Source organism: Argiope bruennichi, chromosome 1, assembly GCF_947563725.1.
Source record: "Argiope bruennichi chromosome 1, qqArgBrue1.1, whole genome shotgun sequence".
NCBI lineage: Eukaryota > Metazoa > Arthropoda > Arachnida > Araneae > Araneidae > Argiope > Argiope bruennichi.
The window spans coordinates 30,590,703-30,613,573 of record NC_079151.1 but is presented as its reverse complement, the minus strand read 5'-3'; the positions used below and the strand labels follow the sequence as shown (position 1 = coordinate 30,613,573).

The 22,871-nt window shown below is 30.1% G+C and overlaps 1 protein-coding gene across 3 annotated transcripts in view; it reads left to right on the top strand.

Moving 5' to 3' along the window:
- Positions 1-22,871, top strand: part of LOC129964467 (uncharacterized) — a 441,580-nt gene that overhangs the window by 20,580 nt on the left and 398,129 nt on the right. Inside the window, exon 1 of one of the 3 annotated variants that reach the window (XM_056079105.1) lies at positions 2,593-2,642. The exons of 1 other annotated variant lie outside the window; for it this stretch is intronic. In XM_056079105.1, the coding sequence (XP_055935080.1) occupies positions 2,600-2,642 (43 nt within the window). In that variant the 5' untranslated portion in view covers positions 2,593-2,599. Of the gene's footprint in view, positions 1-2,592; positions 2,643-22,871 lie in introns of those variants that run through there. One more of the 3 variants, XM_056079106.1, reaches the window with a different exon arrangement.

Here is a 22,871-nt window from a genome sequence, read left to right as displayed (position 1 = left end):
CTGGATTAGAGTTAAAAAAAATCTAAATAGGAAAATATATACATAAAACGCAGTCTTGCCTAAAAGAGTTTTTGAAAATGTCACTGTCTCGTTGTCCAGTTACAGTTATCACAATAAAGTCAGCCACTGTCCACTTAAGGAATTAACATGTCGTTCACACCTGGGGGATTCCGCTGAAGGAATATGTTACAAGCCTCACTATAATGATTCCCAAAGATCTGAGGTTCAAATTATGATGCAGATTTATTTTTAGTATCGGATTATATAAATCTGGATTATTGCTTCTCCTGAACAACGTTCATGTTAACATATGTACAGAGAGACAGACGTTACAGTTGGAACGATTTGGAACCAAAATTAGCATTTGTCCACAGTTGCATTAAAATTCGTCTCATAACTTGTTACGGTTTTCCATTTTGACGTTGACGTACGCAGAAACAGACCATATGAAATGTAATTGATTCATAAATTGATTTACTCTCGAGTATGACACACTTTACATTTTTGATAAAATCATAAGTCAAACATCAGCATGAATACGAATCATGATGAACATAATATGAAAAGAGAGGGAGAAATTGCTCCTTAATGGCTTTTTTTGAAATTTCGAGGGACGATGTGTCTTGGTGGTAAGGTCTCGTTTTGGAACTGGAGGGTTCCGAGTTCGATACCCGATTCCACCAAAGAACCGTCGTGTGGGTGGCTCTGGTGCACGTTATCAGTCGAGGACAAATATTCTTCCGCTGGTGAAGTCAGCTCAGATGTTGCCCTCGTCGTCTGACCACGATTCAAAATGACGAGGATGCATCCCAGAATTTTCCTAATGTTACTCTAAAACGGGACAGTAATAAAACTAAATTAAACTAAACTAAACTAAACATCTTGAAAATTCAATAAAAATCTACAATTAAAATAAAAATAAACGAAAAATCCCGCACTCAAGAAAATATAAAACTGCGAGATTCCTTGAAATTTCGTGGTTGTTTATTCTTTATTTCTTTGATTACAATATTTTATTTTTATAAATGGAACAGAAAAAAAAATGGTTTTATTTGGAGTGTGAAATGAAATGTTTGAAAAGTAAAAAATAGTTTCATCTGAATAATGATTTCTTGAAATCTTTGATCTGATTGTTCTTAAATCTTAAGTTAAATCGCAAGTCCTTCATCGGATGCTGATACATTAAGTGGATTTTAATTTTCAAGTTACATACATTTATGACATAAAAATTTATGTTTAGTTCCGCTCCTTAAATATTTTGTCATTGTTCATTAGTTTCTTTTATTACCAGAATATTAATTACAGAACAATATTGGCAAAATACTATTTTCCAATAGGTTTCGGCTTCCTTTTTAATATTTTCTTCATTTCTCATTATTAGCATATCATAATATTGTTATATGCTAATAATGAGAAATGAAATAATTTGAACATTTATCAGTTCTTTTTAAGTTTTTTTTACACTTCATTGCCAATCCATACACTTTAAGATAATCTAAGATATTATAAACTTCTGGCAATAACTAAATTATTTGTTTAAACCTAATTCTTTTTTCTTTTTAAGCCTTTAATCTATTTAACTTAGTCTATATATAAAATTGGTGTTGAAGTATACATTCTTATGAGTAATATAGTCTTTAATTAATTTTTATATTTTACCGGAATATTAATCATATTTTCATGTTGCCATTCTGATTGCAGTTTCTTTTATATTATGTTTTGCATTTCTTTGTCTCCAGATATATCTGTCACGGATGACTTTTCATCTCGTTTCGTCCAAGAACTTAAAAAGAATGACTACAAAATTTGAATGTAATTGAGTACAATCGGAGAACATTGGTCGAGAAATAGCGTTGGAAGCTTTCGGAATTTATTTTTCTTTACCTGTCATTTCCCAAAGCTACAAACTTAGTTACGCAATCGGATTGCCAAGAGTATTTTTTTTTCGCATTTCTCTTCAAATGTAGCAACTTTACTTCAAGAGATTTGGCATCATTTCATACAGTAATGATGTCACCATGAAGAACTACAGAAATTGAATAAACAAAGCACCGTTCAAAACCAGAATTCGCAAGAATAACTTTATTTTTCAGCGTTTTTTTTTCTAATTTTTTTTTCATCATGCAATTTTTTTTCTGAATGCAATCCTTTCTGCTTCCCAAGCTAATTCTGCTCTTCCCAAGCTCTGCTTCTAACGCCTGATTCCAAAACATTTGCTCACACAGCGAAGAAACCCACCAAACTATGACGTCACTCGTTTACGTCACCATCATTGGACAGACAAGAAGGAACAACTTATCTCTCCGTAGCAGCTGGGATGTGACAAATCCAATGCATGGACAGGATTAATTTCAGCCGCACGTTTTGAATAATACGTCCTAGGTCATTAGAGTCGTCGGAAACGGGATTTTAATCCCCAAAAGTAATAAAATTCCTCTTTAGAGCGTGCGGGGGATGCCAAAACGCGAGCGAGTGGGCTGCTTTAATGTAAACAGAAGAGCGGTCCTCCCCTGTTTAGGTGCCACATCTAAATAAACACGAGGTAGAAAGTAAATTAGGAAGCGCTTTCATTCAATTGCTCTCCTCCACAGTTGGCGGGATGGATTTTTACCTGTGTCGGCCCCTACTCCTGCCCACGAACGGTAAAGCTCTTTTATTCTCTTATCTCTCAACATCGAAACTTGTTAGTCTGGTTTCGCTCAAGTCATGACTTGCAACTTCATGATCAATAGTCCAATTAATTCTCCTAATCAAAACAGCAAGTCTGGGACAGGCTGAGATTATAATTGTAAGAGGAATGGCAAAAATGAATTGGATGCAGCTGCTTGTTTGGCGTAAGTTCAAAAACAATGGCGACCAAAATGGGCGATTGCGACTTCTGGGTGATTGCTTTTTGATTATAGTAACCCTATTCAACGATATTGCAATTTTCAATTTTAGACATTTCAGGGGAAGAAAAAAACTTTTGAAATGTTTTTATTTGTGTTCTAGAAATTAAAATTTGAATTCAAAAGCATCGATTCAAACTCCAGGTTGTGAAAAAATGCGACGGCTTCCTATGTGTTTGTTTGCGTGAGTTGTTTGTGATAGTATGACGGTCGCATTTATTGACTTATTTTATTTTAAATTAAAATCGTTCCTTTAAAAATTGAATTAAAGTGAGAGATTAGTACTTGTGATATTTATTGTGGTTAACATTTTTATGATATTAATTTTAGCGACATGTGCTGTTTTGTCTTCCATACTTTCAATAAATTTTCTAATTTATAATAAGCTCATGAAAAGGACACTTAATTAATGATAGAGCTTCATGTTTTGTTTAAATATATTTCGGTATTTATAATTATAGAATAATTCAACTATATTTCTCTTCATTAACAGATGACGCTTTTGATGTAGAAAACAAAATTTTATTAGAATAAATCCGTTAACTAATTACTAATATCAAAAAATATTAAAATATATTGATCAAGAACTATACAAATATTCAAATTTCTAGCACTTCTGGATTTGATTGAAAATCGGATTACAAGATTCTACTTTTGCAAAATAATATAAAAATTTAAATGAAAGTGTATATAAAAAAAAGTCCATAAAGATGTGGTGGCAACTACGCAATCAGTACGAACTATCATTTTATAGATCTCCATATAGATTGCTATCTGTGTTTAAGTATAAGTAATTTGACACACTAAATAGAATATGCTGTAATCTGTTATACAACGAACTAAAAATAATTCAATAATAAATTTCGAAAAATGTAGTATTGAAAAATTTTCTGAAATACTTTGTAAAGATAGCTTAAAAAATAGCAATGATAGATAAAAAGTAAACTTTGGAAGTGGTTCTGATTTCCATTATCGAATTTACATCTATAATATATCGTAAATAATTTATTAATTTTGTTTTATTATACCGTCTATTTTTAATTTAAATTGCGCTTGCAATAATTGTGTGCGAATCATTAAATCCCCCAAACAGTAAGTGATGTCACATCGCAATCCTGTAATGTTGCTGAATATCCAGGATTACGACAACATATGACGTAGTCTGAAGAGTGGATTTCATTGATTTGTTTGTCCTTGAATTTGGTTGCATCTATATTACGTTGCCGCTCATTTTACTAGATTGTATAAAATTCTCCCAGTTATTTCATATATGAAATTATAAAACTATAATTTTTTAAAAATATTGATGGGAAAATTGAATTTCGGAGCATTAAGCTATAAAGATAAAAAAAATTTAAGCATCGAATTAAGACAAATTCTATAATTATTAATAATCAAAAAGAAATTTTTGGGAAAATGGTTTACAGGTTTCAAAACTTTATTCCGAAGATTGAAATTTCGAAAGAAAAAAAATGGCTACGACAGGAATAAAACCCTCATCATTGTTGCCATAATCTAAGAGAAAGCTATTTGCATCTCTATGAATGATTTTGTACAAGGTATCAAGCTGATATTTGTCGAAACTAAGCTATTTGTGTCAACTGTTATTTGATCGATTTCGGTTGTATCTGATATTTATTTTTAATTTGTTGCACAAAATATCGTTTATAATGCAATAAGTAATTTTAGAACACTGCAGATCTATCACTATAATGTTTTCCAAAACCATATCGTTTATATTCCATAACCACAAAATAAACGTTAGAGTTTTTTTCCCATTGCTTAATTGGCTGATGTTTGTGATAGATAAATTTATCAATATTTTTTTAACCGTCGGTACTGTTATGATGCTCCAAAATAATCTGTATGAAACGGTACAGAAATAGCTATTATTACTTATTAATGAATGGCAACAGTCAAATGCTGACAAATCTCTAGACGAACTTTTCCGACTATTCCAGTGAACGTTTTTACAACAGCATTTTATTCAAAGTTTTCTAATGAATGAAGCTGCAAAATGTTATTAGAAATACTTTAGATAGAGCCCGTCCATTAATTTTTTTTTCACTCACTAGGAAGAAGATATAAATACTCTCTAAATAAAGTTTAAAGCGCGAAAGTAGGACTTACTATTACCAGATGAGAAATAACTACGGTTTCGCGACGGAAATTCATATCTTCCAAAACTTTTCTCCTAAAAATGATTTTTGTCCTCAACTTAAAATTTAAAAAATTACCAATTTAATGCTATAAATTTTAGTGCGGTGCATTTTTTATTTTGATAATTTATTTTTATTTTATGATTTTGATAATTTATTTTTATTTTATGATTTTGATAATTAATTTATTTTTGATAATTTTTTTACTATCTTGTATATGTAGTCAAGAAATCGAACTAGTTGTCAACGAATCTCCATTTTTTAGATCTTCTTGAGTCCGCAAAATACATTTTTGGAAAATGTCTGTGTGCATGTGACAAAGATAACTGAAAAAAAGTTTTGATCTAGATGGTTGAAATTTTGTATACGGTTCTTTACATCAAATTTGCCGATTTGTATCAAACTGTAAGTAAAATCCGTTCAGAGGAAATCTGTAAATCCATCTGTTCATATATAAGTTAACAAGGGAATTAGAGAGCTGGATTAGAAAAAATTCGGTGCACAGATTTAACATTTATAATGTAGACACCTGTCAAATTTTGAGACAAATCCAACAAGAGGTTGACCATCTGTCGATCTATATTTTCAGAAAAATATAAACGTGATGATCAAAAATGCAATGATATAAATGTGTCAAATTTAGTACGGTATTTCTTGACTTCAAGTGCACTTTTATATCAAATTTTGTTTTCAGTCGGGTGAGAAAAACGTGTGATTGTTATGCGCGAGGATAGAACCTGGGACCTTGTGGTTCGCAGCCGAGTAACAAGACCACAAGACAAAAGTAATTGCCCGTGTAGCGTAGCTGTTAACTGGCTTATAAGCTTTCACCACACGTGCCTGGGATACAAATTTGGTTTTCGGATATTATTAACCTCATGCCATGGATTAATCGCCAAATAACTCGCCAATGATGAGACGATAGATTCAGTAAAAATGATGCATTCATGCCAAAAGTTATTATTTCGTAACTATTTAACACCAATGCCATGTAAGGCGTTCTCTGGAATGACAAGTTTATTAGAGAGTATGCAAAAAAAATTATATGGAGACCACTCGCGCTGATTTTAATTAATATACAGTTTTCTACACTTAATTTTTGTATGCGAAATTCAAATGAGTCCTTCAAAACATTTGATCTTTTATTTCGTAGTATATGCAATATTTAATTTGCTAGCGTTATAATTTGCTTTTTATTAATTCAATTAAATTGGTTTTTGGATCTTATCTAAAAATAGATGAATTTAAAAAATATATATCGCATATTAAAATTTAATTCACTAAATAATCAATCTAGTCAAACAAGCTATTCGCCATAGGCGGCTACATATAAAATTCACCAAAATTCTCTCTTACAAAAGGAAGTTAAATTTTTTTAGAGCTTTTTTGAATGATTATTTCTTAGTATTATTCATCTTTTCTGGTCAAAACAATTTTTTTTTTTTACATAATTTGTTTGAGACCTTTTTTATAAGTTTTTTTCTCATAGTTTCGACAATTTTTTGTGCATTTTTTATTTAACTCGATTTGTTTTATACTTGTTAAAATAATTATAATCGTTTATATAATCATTCCTGATGTGTTGAACCTTTGAAATGTTATACAGTTGTTTGTTCACATTGACTATAAATCTCTTTAATTTTCTTAGAATTTAACTATCTGTTAATTCATTTATTAATTAAATTTATGTGTGTCGAAATCTGGTCACTAATTCAAAAAAAAAGACTTAAAGGGCATTTAGTGTTTATAACAAGGAATTATAAATTAAAAATTGAAAAAATATTTTTAAATTTCTATTTTTTAGTACGCTAATAAAATGTTATCTTCATATAGTTTTGATCAAATTGAAATTAAACTGTTTAAATAATTAAACTATTAACTATTAAATTAACTAATTAAATTGCTTAAACAATTTCGATAATTATTTTTAGATGCTGTACGTTTCAAGAACCAAAAATACCTTTTTAAAATCATTTTTAGCAAAAAAAAACTTGTTCTCGCATATTTCTCTCTTGAACTCATTTACACTTTATAATTAGCTGCAAAATAGCTCGGGAAATAGTTTTTTTCTCATTATAGGTTGGTAATTTTTAATATTTGATTTTTCTCGTATGTAGAAAAAACGAATATAGGCATAAAATTTCATGAAAGAGCATTGTCATAATAGTAAAATTAATTCTTATTTTTAAGAGCTTCGTATGAAAGTATTCATTAATGAAATTTCTTACAACAATGGAAGAATTTTCATTAATGAGAAAAGAGGTAGTATCCATTAATTCACTAAACTAAATTTGATTTCCTTTCAGCTGATTTAAAATTTGGTTTTCATGAAATTGTGAAACATCTTTTGCATATTTTTAATTAAAGGATTGTCAAATTGGAATCTTAATTAAAAACTTATTGGCAAACTTTAAAATAAAATATAAAAATACGAGTTCATACGGAATACTAATTTTTAATTAGAAAAGCTAAATTTATTATTTTGAGGCAAAATATTCTCATCAATAATTCAGCTAAAAAGTTTATTCTTTTTCAAAAAAAAAAAGTTTCTTTACGCTAAAGACAAATGAATTCAAAATAAAGTATATTTTTAGAATTTTTAATAAAGAACCATTCTTTAATCTGGTGTGACATTGTGTTAAATTTGTAATTTTGATGAACAGATGATAAAATCTTTGGAAATTCTGTTGTTTATAAACCTAATTTTATTTTCGAAATAAAGGGGTGGATGCTTTAATTTACTGTTTTAATTTTTGCATAAATGGTTATTTATTTGTGAATACATTTACCACATTATGTTTCGTGAGTTATATTCCAAGAAAATATTAACATAATAGTTCTTTCTATTCATTTAGAGCATAGTTGAAAGAATCATTGCTAATAAAACGGATATTTATATGCCAGTTTCGAAACATATTTGCTACTATTTTTTATAAATCGAGAAGTGTTTTTCTTTTTAACTGTTTAATTCGTTAGTTAAGGCTCCAAATGCACATTTCCATCCTTCCATTATGTTTCTTATATTCTATTGTGAAGTTTGTTACGAAAAGAAATTAATTGTTCGGTTGACAGTTTTTACTCAATTTTTCAAGAACTTTTTTTGAAACAGAAATAAAAACGATGGACATAGAAACACAGTATTCAACTCTCATAATTAGAAAAAAATCATATTGGCAAGTTGGAAATAGGAGTCGATTCTTCATTGTTTACAAATTCTTTTCAATCTTTCGACAGAAAGAATGGAATATTGCCTATTTAAGCAACTTCATGTAGTGATTTTATTGCCATCATACAATTCAACATTTATTTCAAAATAATATTACACTTGCAAATATAAGAAAAATAAAATACAAGTTTGTTACAGAGTTTGTTTTTGATAAACTTTGATTTTTTTAAAGCAAATACCGAAAGAATGAATTAGCTTGCAAGAAATAAGTCTACCATTAGCAGTTTAAACATACTTGAAGAAAATTTAATTTGCACTTATTCTTTCTTTTATCAAATGAAGAGAATAAAATTTTATGATAAAACTCAAACTATAAATTTTAATTTTTAACTGTATTGAGGAGTCTTAATTGTCTTTTTAATTGAGGTAGTATCTGTTATATTTTTGAATAATTCTATTATAAAATTAAACGGAATACATCGTCAGTGTTCTTTATATAATTGAATTAAGGCCATTGACAATTTTTTATATCCTTAGTAAAGTGTCAGGCATCAGACTAGAGAACCGCTATATTAACAAAAGCAAAAAATCAACGAAGTTCCTTTGAAAAAAGCATTTGCATAACAAAATTTGTTTATTACATGAAATGTACAAAATTATTCACATAATTATCTACAAGTAACAATAATACAATTTAAAATCTGAGCCTTGGCGAGATAATTGACATCCGGTTAGTTTATTGATCATTATAAATGCGAGTTTAATGATGAGCTTTTTCTGCTTGACTTAAGATTAATATCTGTTCGCTAGTGTTGAACTTTACGGGTCAATTTTTTACCAAATAAAATTTTGATAATTTTTCATTGCGATCTTAAAAATCGTTCTTTTCTTTATCTTGTCGACTTCCAAGATGAGGAACTTTTGGCGAATTTCGGAAAGATTGGCACAAGTTTGATGTTCTTGAGGGGAAACCTTACATTAATTTTAATATAAAGTTACTGCTCTTTAATTCATATTTAAAGAAACATACATGTGTCAAATTTCAGATGTCTTGTTCAGATGGTTAAGGAGATTCAGCCTTCAGATACCAAATTTCATATGACTAGTTCAAAAGGTTTTGAGTTATGTTGAAACATGCATACATAATATACTAAAAATGTGCTTTTTGGTCTGAAGGCGGTCTAAAATGTGGAGATTGGGCAAATTTTTCGAGTTTTTTAACGACTACAATACTTTGTACGAAAAAGTACTAATGAAGCACGTAGTTCTCAATCATATCTCCATTACGATTTCTTTCCTTTTCAAACTCTTACATCAATATTTTTTCTTTCTGAAATTACTTTGTTCGGAAACAAGAACAAACGCTAAAAAATGAATTATTCATGAGGAATGTGTTCCGTAAATGAGGTTAATTATTTAATGTGATTAATTACGGTTATTTTGAGGAAATAATTTTTGTTTGTTCCTTCTTAATGCTAGCTTGATTGAAATTACAATTCAGATAAAGATCATCACTTTCGTTTATTTTAGATTTTTTTTTATTTGAGAATTTCTTATTCTGACATTTAAGAGATTATTTCCTCAACAATTAACCGTTAATCAATGATTTTATTGATGACAAAAGAACGGAGTTTTTTTCATGCTTTTTGACTATGAAATATGAAGCTTGAATCCTTAGATTATTTCCGATAAGATAATTCATCCTGACTTCCAATGAAATATCGGAAAGAAAAAAAAAATGCATAGAAAAAAAGTACCACTGCTCTGCTCTCTGAATAGCAGGGATGTTGAAAATTATTTCTTATTGGTCAATAACTTGGACAACATATGGATTTCATTTTTTGCGCCAGAAAAAAATCGGATCAAATCTGCATATTGCAATCAACTATCCTAATTGTTTCGCTACAAGAAGCAATAGTCAACATTCCTGTATTTTCATGAATTCGTATGTGTCATTTCCACCTAAAGCAATTTGTTGTTTATGAACTTATTTTATAATGAGTCTTACTGATATGATAGGTCTGATTTTTTAAAAATATTTCCCATAAGAATAATAAGAAATATTTTTCCTCCCCAAATAAAATACCACTACTTCAAGTATATTTAAGTCAAATTTCTAGTCATTCTAATTAGTGGTTTTTAATTTACAGTGATTTAAAACATCGGCTTTAATTATAGTCCTTCTATTTAACTCTTTCTACAACTTTGATTAAGAATTTTGAATATAAATGAGCAGAGAAAAATCGAATGCTTTACAGACGAGAAAGAGTTGTATGAAAACTACGTGATTAATATTGAAAGAGGGAGAGGTAGAAAGTAATTTCGTGGTACAAATATATGGAAAAGTTGAAATATCTGTATGATATTTCTGAATGCAGTTTATATTAATGCTTTCTGAGAATACTGCAAACAAGTAAGCTGAATAAATGAATTCATTTATTAATTTCAGTTATTCAAAAATTCTGCATAATTAATATCGGTTCTGTTTCGCATTCTTGCAAAGTTTACTTGTGAAGCCACTTGTAGGCCGCGCCGTTAGTTTAAGAGTTCTTTTTGTTTAGAGTGTATAACCAGCTCAGCTCATCAAGAGGAAACACGACATATGTTATCCTATTCTACTTATCCTTTTAATATCGCACTTCTGCAAAACTCAGGTTATGTTTTGCGCATTAACGAATATCTGTCATTGCACTCCTACAAACAGATGCTTTTAGAAATCGGTGAATATTTTATGTAAACAATAAAATGTAATCTTTAAAGCAAATATGATTTTATTACATTACCACATACAAGGACTTTCAGATTATTCTAGTAATAAAGAAATTATAATGGGATGCAGCATATTCAATTATCGCAACAGGTACAAGATTTAAATATATGAAAGCCCATTTTTTTTGGCAATAGTAATGTTAATATACTAAATTTATTGCAAGTTTAGGAGTTGTGGTGAATAGCATATAAGCCAGTTAACAACTACGCTACACGAGCATATGCTTTTGTATCGTGGTCATGTTACTGGGCTGCGAACCACAAGGTCCCAGGTTCTATCCTCGCGCATCGCAAAATCCCTTAAGTTGGTGACCTCGGATGATGAACCTTCAACCTTCGTACAGCTGTTGTGACGCCATCTACTCGCAACCAAAGTCGCCAGACTCACTTGACGCAGCAACCACTCATTCACACACACTCGCCATAACGCTTGGCTCTACTCAACTGGGTACAGGCACATTAGACAACAGCTAAATACATCACCACTCAACGCCATTTCGTTCGTCTCGCCTCCGACTCACTGGAGGGAAAGTTTGTGGTGAATAGCATATAAGCCAATTAACAACTACGCTACACGAGCATATGCTTTTGTATCGTGGTCATGTTACTGGGCTGCGAAAGACAGGGTCCAAGATTCTATCCTCGAGCAGCACAATCCGCTACAGAGTTATTAAAACAATGAGTTTTGAGAATTAAATGCAAAGACTAATGTAATTTAGTTTTAAATTATTAGAATGTTCCTGAGACAGATTTTCCAGAGACGTTTTTTTTTGATATTTAATAACGAATTTTTTCGTTGTTGTGCCAGCAATATAATAATTAAAAATATCAATACTTTTCCTGATTACCGTGCTGTTGAATTAAAAAAAATATCAATTCGAAGTATTTTTTGTGTGTGTCCATGTAATTATTATAAATGACATAAAATTCACCACTTATTAAAAGAAAAAAACAGAGTATCGGCATTTAAATGATTTTTTTCAATTTTTCCATTTTATTAAATTCAGCATTTATTAAAAGAAAAATAATTTAGCTTTCAAATGATTTTTTTTTCAATTTTTTTCAATTTTTGAATGGAATACTTGCCATTTGATTCCGTTTTATGATATGCACAGGTCCCTCCAAGACGCCCGATTCGGCTACAGAGTATCATTTGGATTGTCTTTTTTTCATGCGTAATTATTTAACTTCTCACACATGAGTCGTTGTTGGCCATGAAAGGTGATGTAATAGTTCCGAGAAAGATTTGCGGCCCATTTACAAGCCGGTGTCTCAGAAATCCCCTGGCTTTGTTCTGTCTGGAAGAGAAGATTGATTTAATTCGCATGGCACAGTGCCCATTCTCGAATTTAGGAAGGGTCTTTCCAAAAACGAAACAAACTCACAAAAATACAAACATGTAAGAACTTGGCAGTTATTAGTCATTATTGGGCTGTTATATGGTGGGAAAGTTTTCCAAACATACATTTTGGGATGTAGTTGACATCATAAAACGTTTTTGTTTGTCAAGTTTTGCGTCCGCAATTATTGTGGAATGAATTTGAGTAAGGTGATCTGTGTCTGGGGAGAAGGTGGTTATCTTTCTGCATATTTCAGTTATTGTATTTGCATGGGAAAGGCAGGCATAATTTCAAGATTTAAAAAAATAAATTCAGATCAGGTAAGTTAATATATCTCAAAGTATTCTGAATTTCTAAAATTTTTCCTGGAAAGAGCATTATTAAAATATGGGGGCCGTGATGACTTGGTAATAAATGTTCCAGATCCAATTCTATCGAAGAACCGTCCTTTAAGCGGGTATGTTGCACGTTCAATCAGTTGGGGCCCAAAATCATCCCGTTGGTGTGATGCGGAAGTTTGGAGAGGGAGATCCTAGCTCAGGTACCGTTTTCGTCATCTGACCGCTATTCAAAATTATGATGTCCGTCCCAAAATAGCCCTAGTGTTGTTTTAAAACGGTACATTAATATAACTAAACTAAACAAAACATTTTTAAAATATTGGAGATGAAATTAAATGAGTCTCAGTGAAAAGTATTTTTACTGTGTTTCAATAAAACCTTCGATGAATTATGAGAAACAAATGAATGCTTTTAAAAGTTTATTTTAGAAATTATAAAATCATGAACAATTTAAAAGCATTTTTTGATGAAAGTATTATTTTAATGCGATCGTCATTCTATTTTAGTGTTTAATTAATTGTTCTTTTTTATTAATATTATGGATTCTTGAAATTCATTTGTCACAAATTCATTTCATTCAATTAATATGGAAATTATTGAATAAAAAGAATGATTTAGATCTTAATGAATGATAATAAAACTTTGAAAATATTAAAATAATGTGTTGTCATCGAGAACACAAAATTGTGGGGAATCTTGATTTCTGGCATATTAGATAGTGAAAGAAAAATCGATTACAAAACTTATTCCATCGTGCAAACTTGTAAAAAATTAAAACATTTAAAAACATCAAATTTGGCATTTGAAAGAGACTTTAAATTATAAAAATTGAAAGATGGTATTGCCAGTCTTTACCGTCTCAAAATACCATTTTGAAGTTCTCCATTAACGGAAGTATTACACCGGCAATCGAAGAACGGAATGCCACAAAATAACCAGAATGGAAAAATCGTAAGGATTATTTTATTAACAAAGCAAATAACATTAAGAATAACTTTGTTATCAGAATACTTGAAAATAATCTTATTATCAAAGTATGTTGTAACGACGTTTAATCAGACACCGTAATAATGAGAGTAACTTTGTAACCAAATGAAGTGATAATGAGGTTAGCTTTGTAATTAAAGTGATAATGAGGTTAATCAAAGAAGGCGATCAGCAGTATTCAAGGCGACACATAATAACCTCAAATTTCCCTAGCTTATTTAAATTTAAAAATGGTTAGTTATTAATTCATTTAATTTATAAGAAATTGAATATCAGTTAATTATTAATAAAACGTGCCGATATATGAAATCAATGTGAAGAGAATTGAAATCTATTAGTTATTACAGTGTGGAAAGTTTAAAGTCAAGCGAGTCATTTATTTGCTAATGAATATATTATAAATGCCCTCTGTTTTTATTAAGAAGTTAATGGAAGTAGCCTCGCTGAATCTTTCTTGAATACATTCTATTAAGATAGTATAATCTCTATACGTTAATTGTTTTACCTCAGCAAGTCCTGAACCCCCCCCAAATGCTCAGATTTTTATTTTCAAAGTATAGTAAAGAAAACCGAGTTTGTGATTTGGCGCCTTCTGATCAACTGAAATATAATTCTACAGAAATACAATTTTCGGAACAGTATCGCATGCCTAAATTAATTTATCTATGTTATTGCCGTTTTGAATTATCGCATGTAATTGTACAGACCGATAGATGATTATCTCTTTGATGGATTTGGTTCAAAATTGATACAAATCTTCAAATATAATCTGAGTATCAAAATTTATCTGTCTAGTTTTTTGTGATTTGTGGTTATAAAAAAAATGGACAGTCAGAAAAAAAATATCCTGTGAATAGATTTAATTCAAAAATTGATAGGCGATTACATATTATTTTTAAAACCATTTAAAAATTCATAATTCTATTTCAGAGGTTTTCAAAGTTATCATTCTCATTTACATGCAGACGTAATCCAAAAAATGTATTTTTCGGACTCGAACATGAAATTCGAGAGCCGAGAAACATATTAATTAAAATTTTCAGGCCGAATTTTAATTTTTTCCCCTATAATTACAGTACTTTCTCTTTGTATAAGAAAACGTAAAAAGATAAAGAAAATCTGCTAGAATGATTTTGATTAATTGATAAAAATCATTGTGTATTATTGTAAATGAAATTCATGCTAGAAAGTAAGATTTTATAAAAATCCCTAGCTTTTACCCACCACTTCGTACGCGTGGAAATAGATTGGAATTTAGAGCATCAATGGCTTTATCTTTTGTTGTTCCTGCGCATGCGTGAAATTTCAACGCCAATTGGGACAACACAAATGTATGAATTTTCTACGCCAGTTGGGGTAACGCAATATTGATTATAAATTTTTAATTTCCTTTATTCTGTTTTATTTTAATTCAAAAGTACTTCAGAATGAATCCGAAAGTTCTATAAATTATCAGTGTTTAATTTTAAATGTATCGAAAACACACACACACACACACAAAAAAAATAAACAGAATCGTTTGAAATAATAGTTATAATCATGTTAAGCCTAATCTCATTGGCGTGGGAAAAAAAACAACCCCTCTGAAGCTTTACTCATTTGGCGAGTTTTGGCAGATTTTTGGCAGGAAAATTAGTTTTTAATTAATAAACAATTAACCACTTAATTAAACGAAATAAATAGTAGCTATGTCCTATTCCAGCCTATAATCTATCTCTCAGCTAAATGTCATCCAATTTTGTTCAGCCGTTCTGGCGTGATTGACTAACAAACATCCATACATCCTTTCACATTTATAATAGTAGTATAGATTATGTATTATTGTAAATGAAATTCATGCTAGAAAGTAAGAATTTATAAAAAAAATCATTATGTATTATTGTAAATGAAATTCATGCTAGAAAGTAAGAATTTATAAAAAAAAATCATTATGTATTATTGTAAATGAAATTCATGCTAGAAAGTAAGAATTTATAAAAAAATCATTATGTATTATTGTAAATGAAATTCCTGCTAGAAAGTAAGAATTTATAAAAAAAATCATTATGTATTATTGTAAATGAAATTCCTGCTAGAAAGTAAGAATTTATAAAAAAAATCATTATGTATTATTGTAAATGAAATTCATGCTAGAAAGTAAGAATTTATAAAAAAAATCATTATGTATTATTGTAAATGAAATTCATGCTAGAAAGTAAGAATTTATAAAAAAAATCATTATGTATTATTGTAAATGAAATTCATGCTAGAAAGTAAGAATTTATAAAAAAAATCATTATGTATTATTGTAAATGAAATTCATGCTAGAAAGTAAGAATTTATAAAAAAAATCATTATGTATTATTGTAAATGAAATTCATGCTAGAAACTAAGAATACATGAAAGTTTTAAAGTACACTTCCTAAATATTTCTTAAAGCTATTAGTTGCTTCAAAAATTAAATATTTTTTCTTTATTTTCTGCAAAACAATGGAAAGCAAAATATCGTCTCAGGAAATATGTACTAGCGATTATTTTATCGAAATTCTTTCATTTCGGCGCCTGTTTGCACATCGTTAAGACGATCAATATTCATCCCCTCATCAAAGTATGGTTAATTAATTATTTAAACCCCAAAGTAAAGAATGTTGAATTTTAAGAGGATAACTTGTTCCTACGAACTGAGGGTTGTCTAATAGCTCTTCAGAAACAGTTTATTCTACTTTATTTTAGTTAATTAATTTATCACCTTGTTTGCAAATTTTGCAGCTCTCCAATTTTTTGGAATGAGGGATAGTAGAAAATAATCTTTCTGTTTATTTGTCGGAGATTATAGAAAGCGTTTCAACTCTTTCCATGATTATCATCGATTTCAATTTAAACCGTCTGCATTTTAAGTGAGATGCATTGGATTTTGAACGTTAATTAATTTTCAAATACAGTTGAAGTGAATAGCCAATTAATCTTTTATTAATTAGTGTTTAATTACCAATGAAGGCTTGTGGGTTAAGAGTGAACATCTTTTCGATCAGCGAGAACTGACTTTAGCTACTATAAAAATAATTAGTTCGAAAAATTTGCTAGGAACAATTTTTTTGGTCTTTCTGATACTAATAATCGAAGAACCTTAATTAAATTAGTACTGTATTTTCGAAGGTATAGAAATTAATGATACTGATAACGTTTTCAATGAATAGTCTAAAACTACCGAGTCAACTCTGAGCATGTACTTTAAAACAAACGAATTAAAAACGATTAGAAAATAATTTAACATAGAACTGTCCTTATTTGAAAAGTGATGGAAATCTTTTTCAGCGCATGCGTATTAAGGATTGATTTTAAATTTTCTATTTCTGTATTCATAGGGACAGTTTTCTCATTAGCAAAATTTCGGACTACAGTGTGGATATTTTAAATGATCTCCGACTCTACAAAATTAAATACTGTCTGTTATGAGATGAAAATACCCCACCCTTTTGCGCATGCTCCAAGGTGTGTCGATTTTACCAAAATAGGGGTGAAATGAAAGACGGATGAAGAGCTGTTTACATTGATTTAGCAACAATATAAATCCCATTTATCAGAACAGTTATATGGTGTAGCAATCTCAGATAATCCACAAAATTGAACTAGTCATTTGAGCCATGCAAGTCCATAACTGCACCGAATAAACATTCATTTTATATTGTTTAATTAGGAAAAAGCAGAACTTTTAGAAGTAGAAACTCATCGAAATAAAATTTCAAATTAATTCGGCGATAAATAGAATGATCAAATTAGCAAATTGTCTTAATATGCTGAACAGTTTAATAGAATCTAAAACGGTAAAAAGATGGCCATATGGGGTACCTGTCAAGTAACAGCGACTCGAAAACACAGAATGGGAATTGTTTATTCTATAACTATGCTGATGAATTACATGGAACACAAGCACAAGAAATTTTAATTCATGAAAAAATGAGTAGTGCCTGAGCAGATATCTATAATGCATTCATTATCAAAGAATTCCCCCTTTGCTTAACATAATGTTTATCTTAGTATTATGATGAAAAGTTGCATTTGAAGCATTTACGTGATTAAAAGCATTCTAAAATTAACGGTAAAAGTATTTACTGCTTCCAAATACTGAGATAAATTTAGGAAGTGTTCAAGACCCATCCTTTCATTTTACTTTTTAAATTATCTGCTATCGGTGTAAGACGAAATGAATTATTATTATATGCTCATATTTATATTAATTCCAGATTAATCAAATTTCAAACTCGTGTTATACGATAGTTTTCTTTAAATCATTTAATATTACTGTCTTTCTTATTGTAGGATTAAGAATTCGATTCAATTTTTGACATATTAAATTCTCATATGAATTTCCGATTTTCGAATATTTATATAAATGCAAATGAATTGCAATAAATTCGAATGAAATTACAATAAATTCAAAGAAATTGCTAGATTTTAGTAATTTTTAAGTTACAATGTTTTCTTTATGATGCTGTTTTATATTATGTAAGTTATATAAATTGAATAAAAATATTTCTGCATTCACAATGAATTCCTTCATTTTAAATTCAAAGAAAGCTTCGCTACATTCGCCAGTTATATTAACCCATTCGTTATTAAGCACCCAGGAGAAAAATCTATCATCACAACCCAGAAGTTTCGTTATTTAAATATATTACAAACTGTAAAGTAAATGAATTCATTCGGAATGGGAAAACGTAATATAAACGTAAATATATTTAACGTAACATAATATATTTCTATCGTAAAATATATGCTATTTTACTTGTATCACTTTTTGAAACCTAAATATTTACACAGCCCAGTTGGTAGACTTGTAATTATTTTGTACATTTCGTAGTACATTGCACTGAATATATTTGATTTACAAATGATATTTATATAGTACTATTTATGATATTCATTACTATATGTTTATGATATTCATCGTACATGAAATTTCTTCATGAAATAAATAAATAATAATAATAATTTAAAAAAAATGGAAAATCCTTATACATTATCAAAGATAATTTCTCTTGCTAGTCTCCAACTGAGGAACACGTTAGTTTAAAATTAAGATATCCCGTTTTTATTGTACAAAAATCTCCAGATGCTATAATTTAAAGGATTTAGATATAAAGAGAAAGGCGCTCAATGTTTCCGCTTGAAAACACTCGGAAAACTGCCAGGTGAGAAGTATGTGTTGATTTTGTTCAGTGCGTTAGTGCAAAATCTTGCTGTAATGTCCATTTTCTTTATGAGATACATTCCTTTAGGATATATCGGGACATCCTGGCAATAAATGTATAAAACGTAACTAGTATTGTAACATTCCACATTGAATATCATTCCTTGATGGTTGAATTTCAAAGCATTGTTCCACTGATTGACATTACAATCCTAACCATAAAAGAAATTTTGCTCAGTGTTTTACAGTTCAATTTCACGGTATCTAAGATTATCGGATAATCGAGATCATTTTTAGTATTATAATACTGTTCAGCATTTTTCTGCCTTATTGGTTCGACAGTTTCGTGTTTTCTTTTTGTAATTTGTTTTTTGCTGTGTATTTAGTTTTGCTTTAGTGATATGACATTAGCCGAAGATGTAGATATATAACTGTATTATGATTTGTATGTTTCTGTGACTCATACTCTCTTTGGTTGGTATTTATTGCAGAGCATTGTATTTGTAGCTTTACACAAATATTTTTCAATTTGTCCCTTTTATGCAAATTAAGTTGAAATGGCCTGAACTAAGTCAATTTTTACAACTATTAGTATAGAATATTCGATTTGTCATTCTGTAGATGAATACAAAAAAAAGGGGGGGGGGCATTTATTTACTTAAAGATTTAGCCCGCAGAAAATCTGCCGAACGGAAAATTAACCATTATTTTTTTGGCTTGCATCTTTAATTTAATTGCAAATTTTTGCCTTGAAAGCAAAATCGTCCACATTTGTAGTAAGTTATCATCAACAGAAAAGGCGAGATTAATAGTGTTATGAAAAATCCATTAGATGGGTATACGGCGAGAAGGTCCAAAAATTCAAATTGTTCATAATGCTTTATTTCTCAAGAAATCATAAAAACTCATGTACAAAAAACACATTTAAAGCATACGCAAAAATGAGTATTTATAAAAATAAGAAAAACACAGAAGCAGACAGCTGATCTCTTATTAAATAACAACGCAATAAAAAATGCTCAGCATAAAATAAATGGAGAGTTCACTTCACGATCAGCATTCCAGCAAGAGAATTCACTTGGCTATCTATTTACTCGCTTTCAATTCATACAGGTTCTCTAGCAGAACAAAAATCTTTTAGAGCAATCGCCGGATCCCGTGTCTTTATAGAGAGATAGCCTTAATTCATGTACTTTCGAGAATCTTTATTTCTACCTACAAAGTCCCCAAGGTCAGGAGTCATTGATTTGACATCCATTCAGCAGCTTTAAAACTTTTTTTCTTACTCTGAGACTTACTGCGGAGGAAAGCAATATTACTGATTCATAACAATAAGTTCACCAAGAGATTAAAATTCTTATTTTTCGGAATATTACTTATTTAGTATCCATCTTTCAATAACCATATACTGTTAATTAGTAACGCATATATTGCATTTTATTCTTTCTTCAATTTTTAGGGTAAATATTTTGTATATAAAAATTAAAAAAAGGTTACTGTTTTAGTAACATAAAAAAAAAATAGGCAGCTAAATTAGGCGGCTTCAAAAGCGGTAAATTTAGGTGGCGAGATATACTAACAATGATCAAAACTCATAATGAATACTCCACACATATTAGTGACGTCTGATTTTTAAAAAAATCAGGATTCCACATATGATACTGGTTGTGATATATCATATGAAAAGAATTGAATCTTTATAAATTATATCTGTAGAACTAATGCCCATCTGCATTTCAAACACAATTTTCGTTTAAGCAGCTGTAATACAGATACATAGTGCTAAAGATATCATTGAAGTCTCTGGAATTCCCGAAACTATTTGGCTTATTCGTTACCGTTTATTTGGTTAATCCTACTATAGTATATATTGCTGCTCAAAATTAAATAATTATCTACAAAATTATGTCCATTGGTTAAAGTTTTCCCCCGATGTCGAGTGTCGCAACTACTTATGCTAATTACTCGCAAATAAATTCAAATTGGAGCTTCTGTGCATAGCTGGGCACCCGAAATATTCAAATGAGGCATCTGACAGTCTGTTACACTTTGAGTGTACATTTGGTTGTGTAGTATTGTTTGAATTTAATGTTTCAGAGAGTGATCAAATTTCACAAGATATGTATTAAATGAAGCGGTAAGCCTGATGGTAAAGTGGTACATATAAGAAAAGAAAGGTTTCAGTTGTAGATAATTCTTATCTAATTTAATACATATAATGAGTAATCGGAACAAATAATTCAAGTAATCGAAAAATAAAATTGTAGTATAAATGTAAATACATTTATTAGTTAAGAATTTAGTCTGTAATATAAATATATAGTTATGTCTCAGATATGAGACAGGCAACTGCCAGATTAGTGGAAGCTTACTTAAACCAGCGGGAGTGGTATCGTCAAATTTTTCGCATACTCTCTAATAAAGATGTTATCGCAGTGAACGCCTTGGAGGCATTGGCGTACAGTAATTACCAAAAATTAAAATTTGGCGTGAATGTTGCAGTTTTATTGAATCTGCCATGTAATCTTTGGCGAATGTTTTGGCGATGATTCTTGGACAACGGTCAAAAGTACACAAAAATTGAATTTGGGTTTCATACGCGTTCCTCTTAATTTATTAAAACGAAAATTAGACTTAAACTACTCTGGAAGTAGCAAAATTATGTTTGAAATTTAATATGTTTAAATCATTGCGTTTTAGTTATCAAGTTTGTTTTTGAAAGTACAAATCAACAAACGATCCATCCTCTTGCTGGATTTGGCTCAAAATGCAGTTGGCGACTACAGTAAAGATGCCAAATATGTGTATCGAACTTTATCTACTCATCTCTCTTCTTTTTGTAGTTATCGTGTTAACGTATGCTCGAACAGCCGGTCTGACAGACTTCCTCTGACCGGAGTTTGCTCAAAATTTGCTAGAAATCTACAAATTTGGTAAAAACAAATTTGTAGTCTACCTCCCTGTATACCAAATTTTGTCCGTCAAGCTCAAAGGGCTTTTGAGTTATCTTTGTCACAGGCAGACAGACGGATATTTCGCAAAAATATGCTTTTCGAATTCAGAGAGGTCTTAAAAACATGAAGATTCACCAAAATCTCGATTTCGAATTTTTTGACGAGTATTATACTTTCTCTATATTTCCTATCTGAGAAAGTAGCATAACAATCATAGGAAAACATACTCTGTTACTTCCTCTTATGTATAATATACGGCCGCGGTGGCCTGGTGGTAAAGTCTCAGCTTATGAGCCGTAAGGTGTCAGTTTCGAGACCGGATTCCACCGAAGAACCGTCGTGTAAGGTTGTCTGGCGCACGTTAAATCCGTCATGCCAAACGTCCTACCGCTGGTGTGGTGTGGTGTGGCGTGGAGAGGGGGGTGCCAGCTCGGGTGTCGACCTCGTCATCTGACCACGGTTCAAAATGACGAGGTCCGTCCCAAAAATAGCCCTAGTGTGGCTTTACAACGGGACGTTAATATAACTAAGCTATGCATAATATACAAAAAAAAAAAAAAATCAGACGAGAAACTGAATGAGAATGTATTGTAATCTTCAAAATTTCGACCTCAAGATTTTGTAGAATTTTCACTTTTCAGACATTTTGAATCCGGAAATAACATTTTTTGAACTATGCCTGCTCTTCTGTCTGCCTTTGATCTTAACTCAAAAAAAAAAAAAAAAAAAAAAAACCCTCCTGATTGACGAAGGAAATTTAGTATGTGATCTTTGTATCAACTTTATAGATAATTTAGTATGTGATTTCTAGTACATTTTTTTACAAAATCCATTCCCAGAAATCATCCGTTTGAATTCAAGCGAATAAGATAATTTTAAATGTAAAGAACAAGATCTATAAAATTTGGTACATAGATTTATCATCTATATTATTGATACGTTTCACATTTAGATCCAAATCCTTTAAGAGTTTTAACGTATCTTGACTCAATATTTTCTCGTGCATGCAAGCACTACGACTCAAAATGGCAACATAGATAATTAGATATGTGATATTGTTATTGAAACTGTAGTTTTGTCACATTTTAATTTCAATC